The 7509-nt window shown below is 42.5% G+C and overlaps 1 protein-coding gene across 3 annotated transcripts in view; it reads left to right on the top strand.

Moving 5' to 3' along the window:
• Positions 1-7287, top strand: part of LOC107557903 (serine/threonine-protein kinase PAK 7-like) — a 41347-nt gene extending 34060 nt beyond the window's left edge. For all 3 annotated transcript variants that reach the window (XM_016241482.1, XM_016241481.1, XM_016241483.1), the window contains one exon: positions 6120-7287. In XM_016241482.1, the coding sequence (XP_016096968.1) occupies positions 6120-6968 (849 nt within the window). In that variant the 3' untranslated portion in view covers positions 6969-7287. The remainder of the gene's footprint in view (positions 1-6119) is intronic.
• Positions 7288-7509: the final 222 nt, after the last annotated feature.

Raw genomic sequence — 7509 nt, 5'->3', positions numbered from 1 at the left:
TGTGTTTTTTGCCAGCACCTGACCAATTAATACTAGCACTTACCTATTCTATTCTACTTATTTTAGTCAAAAAATTTTTTTTAAACCTTGCAGTGTGTGGACTAACTGAGATTTGTCACAGCACAAGTATACTGTTGCTCTCTTGTTGCTCTGATTGTTTCTATTGTTCTCCTCATTTGTAAGTTGCTTTGGATAAAAGCGTCTGCTAAATGATTGAATGTAAGTATAATGTAAATGTACATAAACTAACGTAAAGCAATATATACAATATAGCAAATCTCAATGATGGATATTATAGTTAACTAATACTGAAACTAAAATTAAACCCATTAAAACATTTTTGTTACTTTAAATAAAATTTAACTGAAATTAAATTAAATTAAATTAAACATTTTATTTCAGCTAGTTACCAGTGCAACATTTCCTATTTTTATTTAGTTTAACTCAATGCACTAAAAAACAAAACTGAAATAAAAATGTATTTAAAAAAACGACATATGTATAAAGAAAAACTACTAAAATTAAATAGAAATACACAACCAAATTTGCTAAAACTATAAAATTCAAATGTAAAAATAAAAACTAATTCAAAATATTAACAAAAATTAAATAGTACTAAAACAGTATCTCAACTTTTTAAAATTTTGTCCCTCACAAAATGTAAACTATCGCCCAGCGGTATAAACATTAACAGCATGATTTTCAGTAAAGCTGCTTTGAAACGTGTATTGTGAAAAGCACTATACAAATAAAACTGACTTAAATATAACAGTTTTTCATCATATACGTGCTGAGGTAAACATGTTGCTACTGTAGTGTATTTACAGTGTGCTTGTGAAATACTGGAACAGTATCTCCATGACGTCAATGCAGATATAGCACATGCGTCAGAGGCGTCTGATTGGTGGTTGGAGTTTTTGTATGCGCGGATCGGGCCGGCGGACGCTGCGTGGTCATTGGTCGGCTGTACTGTACGCAGGAAACACAGTCAGTATAGTCAGCAGTGCAGCAGCCGAGGGCAGAGTCATTAATTACGTCACACCACCTCACACTTCATTACGCTCAAGGTTAATACTGGCTTATCTGCGGACGAGGCCATACCGTGCTTTCCTCGAGATGCTCAACGCTGTGCCACCACTGGATCTATTACCGCTTATCGCCACACGACAGACTGGAGACGCGGCTGCTGAAATATGGCTGCTGTCATACAGAGCTAATGCTAACACCTCAAAACGGCCCAAACATGGCCAGCTCATTCACAGGAGTGAGGCAGATGACAGAGATTTGACACATAATTAACCTCCGTCACCTCCAGCCGTCTCAGCAGCAGCACAATTACAAACATCACGTCGGACTCTGCAGCGCCTTGCATTAAAACAGAGAGAGTTTTATTCTTTTAAAGCATTTTTAATAATTTCAGTAGTCCACCAAATCTGATCATTCTGTCATTATTTACCCTCATGTCTTTCTTCTGCTAAACACAAAAGATGTTTTGAGAAATGTCTGTTTTTTTATATAATGAAAGGAAATGGGGTCCAATGTTGTTTTACTGAAGAAAGAGGTTTGAACAAATGATTAGGTGAGTAAAGGATGACAGAATGATGATTTGTAACCTTAACTCACGTCAATTGTATTTACAGTATATAACCCTTTCAAACCCATAAATAACCCCATCATGCAACTGCATAGCAACACACTAGCAACCACCCAGTACAAGATCACTCTATGTATGAAGTGAGTGTTAGTGGGCATGAGTGTGTGTTAGCGTGAGTGAGCGTAAGTGTGTCTCAGTGTTAGTGTGAGTGAGTGTCAGTGGGTATAAGTGCGAGTGTTAGTGTGAGTGAGCGTAAGTGTGTCTCAGTGTTAGTGTGAGTGAGCGTAAGTGTGAATAAGTGAGTGTGAGTGAGCGTAAGTGTGTCTCAGTTTTAGTGTGAGTGAGTGTCAGTGGGGATAAATGTGAATGTTAGTGTGAGTGAGCGTAAGTGTGTGTGAGTGTTAGTGTAAGTGTGTCTCGGTGTTAGTGTGAGTAAGTGTGAGTGAGTGTCTGGGTATAAGTATGAGTGTTAGTGTGAGTGAGTGTAAGTGTGAAAAAGTGAGTGTGAGTGAGCGTAAGTGTGTCTCAGTGTTAGTGTGAGTAAGTGTGAGTGAGTGTCAGTGGGTATAAGTGTGAGTGTTAGTGTGAGTGAGCGTAAGTGTGAATAAGTGAGTGTGAGTGAGCGTAAGTGTGTCTCAGTGTTAGTGTGAGTAAGTGTGAGTGAGTGTCAGTGGGTATAAGTGTGAGTGTTAGTGTGAGTGAGCGTAAGTGTGAATAAGTGAGTGTGAGTGAGCGTAAGTGTGTCTCAGTGTTAGTGTGAGTAAGTGTGAGTGAGTGTCAGTGGGTATAAGTGTGAGTGTTAGTGTGAGTGAGCGTAAGTGTGAATAAGTGAGTGTGAGTGAGCGTAAGTGTGTCTCGGTGTTAGTGTGAGTGAGTGTCAGTGGGGATAAGTGTGAGTGTTAGTGTGAGTGAGCATAAGTGATTGTGAGTGTTAGTGTAAGCGTGTCTCAGTGTTAGTGTGAGCAAGTGTGAGTGAGCGTAAGTGTGAATAAGTGTGTGAGTGTTAGAGTAAGTGTGAATGAGTGTGAGCGAGTGTTAGTGTGAGTGTGAATGAGCAAGTGTGAGCGAGTGTTAGCATGAATGAGTGTAAGTGAGCGAGGGTTAGTGTGAGTGAGTGTGAGCTAGTGTTAGTGTGAGAGTGTTAGTGTAAGTGTGAGGGATTGTCAGTGGGTGTGATGTGTTAGTGTGAGTGAGTGTTTGTGTCAGTGAATTTTAGTGTGAGTATGTGTGAGTGAGTGTTAGTGGGTATAAGTGTGAGTGTGAGTGTGAATGAGTGTTAGTGAGTAAGTGTGAATGAGTGTGAGCGAGTGTTAGTGTGAGTGTGAATGAGCAAGTGTGAGCGAGTGTTAGCATGAATGAGTGTAAGTGAGCGAGGGTTAGTGTGAGTGAGTGTGAGCTAGTGTTAGTGTGAGAGTGTTAGTGTAAGTGTGAGGGATTGTCAGTGGGTGTGATGTGTTAGTGTGAGTGAGTGTTTGTGTCAGTGAATGTTAGTGTGAGTATGTGTGAGTGAGTGTTAGTGGGTATAAGTGTGAGTGTGAGTGTGAATGAGTGTTAGTGAGTAAGTGTGAATGAGTGTGAGCGAGTGTTAGTGTGAGTGTGAATGAGCAAGTGTGAGCGAGTGGTAGCATGAATGAGTGTAAGTGAGCTAGTGTTAATGTGAGATTGTTTGTGTGAGTGTGAGAGAGTGTTAGTGTGAGGGAATGTGAGCGAGTGTTAGTATGAGTTTGTGTGAGTGAGTGTTAGCATGAGTGAGTGTAAGTGAGCGAGTGTTAGTGTGAGTGAGTGTTAGTGTTAGTGTGAGTGTTAGTGTGTGTTCTCCATTCTGTCACCGATGGAGTTTTGGTTCCTCTGGCTTGCTTAGTTGGGGACACTTCATTTCCAGCGATATTGTTGACTTGATTGCACAGATACTATTTAAACTGAACTGAGCTGGATGATGACATCACTGAATTCAATGATGAACTGCATTTAACTGAAAATTGAGCGTTTACTATTGTCCTTTTGCATTATTGACACACTATTTTCCTATTTGATACTGTAAAGCTGCTTTGACACAATCTGTATTGTTAAAAGCGTTATATAAATAAAGGTGACTTGACTTGACTTGTGTTAGCTTGAGTGAGTGTGAGCGACTGTTCGTGTGAGTGAGTTTGAATGAGTAAGTGTGAGCAAGTGTGAGTGAGTATTACCGTAAGCGAGCGTGAGTGTGAGCATGAACGAGTGTGAGTGAGTGTTAGCATTAGTGAATTTGAGTGTTAGTGAGGGAGTGTTAGCGGCTGTATAGTGGATCAGAGGTGTAAAGGCCTGCGATCACACTCTCCTCAGATGGACTGAGCTCAGAGCGCAGTGGTGACACGTGCATTAAAGAGATGGATGGCACTCCGTGTAGTTCTGCTGTGAGGACACTGGCCCGTCCAGGAGATGTATTTCCTCTTCCTGTGTTGAAACTCAGACTGTGATGTTTATTAGCTCCTCTCTTTCTCTTAACCTGACCACACGTTCCAGCTGTTCTGATCTGTGGATTCTCGAGCTTCACATTAAACATTGGGAATCTGGTTGTGTTTTGATGACATTCATTTGTAGAGCTTCAGAGTAAAGGTTTAATATGGACCTTTATCTGAAAATGATGTGCACGTGAATGTGGTCCAATTGCTTAGATCTCATTTTGGTCTCAGCTGTGTTTCAGCTGTGCATGAGTTTATCTTCATATTAAAGAAATCAACCAGAAGACCAATCAGTACCAAAAGACTTTTTCAGCATGAAGCCATAGAAGAAGGTTCTTAAGATCCACATAGTTGTTTTCTGGTTGTTTAGAAAAGCATGTACAATATGTTTTGATGCTTCAAAGAACCATCGAACCAAAACATTAATCTGAAGAACCTATGATGAAAAATCAAAAACTTTTTTTAAAGATTCATGTAGCCCTGGCTGGAAACTTATAGAAGTTTCACAGCTGAATGTGACCAGAGTTTAAATCAATTTGAATGATCTCATCAAGGTGTTTTGATTGATGGCAGGCAGGTGCTTCTGGAACTAAAGTCTACTGCATGCTTAAAGCATTGTGTTCTAGATCATCTGTGATCTAGAACCTCCGGAATTTTGTACTAGTTTTCCATCAGGTCATCTGATGTTACTTAAAGAGCCTCAGCAGCAACTAAATGAGGTCAGAGAGTTTTTATACTGCAGATGCAGGTCAAGATCACAGCGGCCGCTCTTTACTGGAGCTGCATACGTCACATACTGTACAGTAATGTCTAGAAATATAGTCTCTTCTTTTTTTGAGATTTGATCATTTACATAGTAAATAATCACAATTTGTCCTTGTGCATACAGCAGCAGTTACTCTAAAATAGATACTGTATAAAGGTAAAGGTTTTAAAAGGTATTTTTTTTACAGCAATGCCATAAAACCACAGAACCATTTTTGGTTCCCCAAAGAGCCTTTCAGTGATCAGTTCTTAAAAGAACTGTGTGTGTGGGATTGGCTTTTACCTGGTTTAGGCCAATCTGTACGGTTTTCTAAATCTGCACATGTAATTGTAGTGTAGTTTGGGGAAAACCTTCCATCGGGCCTTTTAGCTCGTGCCACTCGTATATTTTGGGTCTGTTTCAGTGTTTTATTCTGCGGTGAGTCACGATGCAGCTGTGTAACACGCTTAAGCAGCAGTGGGATGAGATGAGCAACGCTGGGATTTTATTCAGGCTCGGCTCGTGATAGCACCACTGCCAAACTCCCACTGCTGTTTGACTCTGTCAAAATATACAGTGGTGGTCAAAATTATTAGAACTTATTACTAGTTCTTTCACCAGCTAAAAAATGGTTAAGTCAGTTATTTCTATCTTTTGCTGTAGTGTGTCAGTAGGAAATATCAGTTTACATTTCCAAACATTCATTTAGACATTAATTGTAATAATGCAGTGAGATGTTTCAGATGCTTCAAGAAACCTCCTGCGAAGCTCCTGAGAAACTCTGCTCAAGTGCACCGAGGGCAAAAGCTGCTTTAAACACAAAGGATGCTCACACCAAATGTTGATTTCATTTAGTTACTAGAAGTTAACTGATAAAGAAAATCTATTTATGACATTATTTTTGACATCATCATTTTACAGCATTTTTACACAAGTGCCTAAAACTTTTAACAGTACTGTAGCTTTGCAGGAGGTTTCTTGAGGCGTCTCGGAGACACAGTTCTTCTGGATTGAGTCTGTCTCAGTTCGTTCTGTTTCTTCATGTGACTCCAGACAGACTGATGATGATCAGATCACATCTCTGTGTGCAGCACTAACATCTCACTGCATTATTACAATTAATGGCAAAATGAATGTTTGAAAATGTAAACTGATATTTCCTACTGACACAATACAGCAAAAGATAGAAATAACAGACTTAAAACCATTTTATAGCTGGTGGAAGTACTAGTGTTCTAATAATTTAGGCCACCACTGTAGGTGGTGAAACGCTCAGGCCTGGACCTTCTTGTTCATCTTTGTGCCTCTCACCGACTCTCCTGCCTTCTCTTTGCAGACCATCGTCCGCGGGAGCCGGCCGCCCAAGGACGCCTCCATCAACGGCCTGCTGGAGGAGTTTGACAGCATCTCCGTCACCCGCTCAAACTCTCTGAGGAAAGAGAGTCCGCCTGGAGCCCATCAGGCCGGCGGGAGCAAGCCAGCGTCTGCGTCCACGTCCACGTCCAACGCTGGCGGACCGGAGGAGAACGGCTTCGGACATTATTACGGCCGCTTCTCGTGCGACCTGGACAGCAGTAAAGACTTCTCGCTAGAGGCGTACCGCGAGCGAGGCATCCACGATGGTGAGTGGGCGGTCGGACGGCACTACCGCTTCTCTCTCAGACAGAACGGCCATCCCATCCGCAGCCCCTTCTATCCCGACGCCATGCCGCAGAAGTCCTCGGACTACGCCAAGATGCCACCCGACTACCACGCCTACCTGGAGAACAAGATGCGGCTGTCCACCGACGAGATGGCCATGGGCGGCCGCAGGGAATACTACCGCGCCTCTCTAGGCGGATCCAGCCAGGACTATCGGGAGCATCCGCTGGGAACGCCGTCGCGCGTCTCCATCCACAGCGGGCAGATGAACTATCCCGATGGAGACTGGGGATACGGAGTGGGACTGAGAGACGACTACGACAAGAGGCCCAAGTCCTCGTACATCAGTCAGACGAGCCCCCAGCCGGCCATCCGGCAGCGCTCGCGCTCGGGGTCGGGCCTGCAGGAGCCCAGCCTGCCGTATGGCATCAGTGCATTTAAAGCTGCGCAGCAGGGGCCGTACAGCTCGTACACGTACCCCAGACTGTCCGAGAACACGTCGCTCATCATGGGCAAGGTAAAGATCAAATCGGCCTCCTACTAATGATGGGTTTGGCTTTTATTGTCCTGCAGGGGCATCATGTCAAAATACACCAGTGCATTAGGGATGCATTCACACTATTGATTTGTGTGATTCTCTGGCACTGTCAATGCAAGATAAATCCAGACGGTGAACCGCTACTGATGATGCGACATTTGCATGTGATGGTCAAATGCAGTTTGTCTGCTCAGAGATCATTGCATGACAGATTTTGGATTAAAAGGCTCCGTGGAGATCCATTGTTTTTCTTAAACAGCTTGTGGCAGTAAAAATACGCAATAAAAATAGTTCACCCGAAAATGAAAATTCTGTCATTAATTACTCACCCTCATGTCGTTCCAAACCCGTAAGACCTTCGTTCATCTTCAAAACATTTTTGGTGAAATCTGAGAGCTCTCTGACCCTCCATAGACAGCAATGCAACTGAAATGTTCCCAGACACAGAAACGTATCAAGGACATCGGTAAAACAGTCCATGTGACATCAATGGTTCAACCGTAGTTTTACGAAGCTACAAGAATACTTTTTGTGTGCGCAAAGAAAA

This window comes from Sinocyclocheilus grahami, unplaced genomic scaffold (assembly GCF_001515645.1).
Source record: "Sinocyclocheilus grahami isolate Dianchi unplaced genomic scaffold, SAMN03320097.WGS_v1.1 scaffold623.1, whole genome shotgun sequence".
NCBI lineage: Eukaryota > Metazoa > Chordata > Actinopteri > Cypriniformes > Cyprinidae > Sinocyclocheilus > Sinocyclocheilus grahami.
Note: the sequence above shows the minus strand (reverse complement) of the source record. Positions and strands in the feature narration are given on the sequence as shown.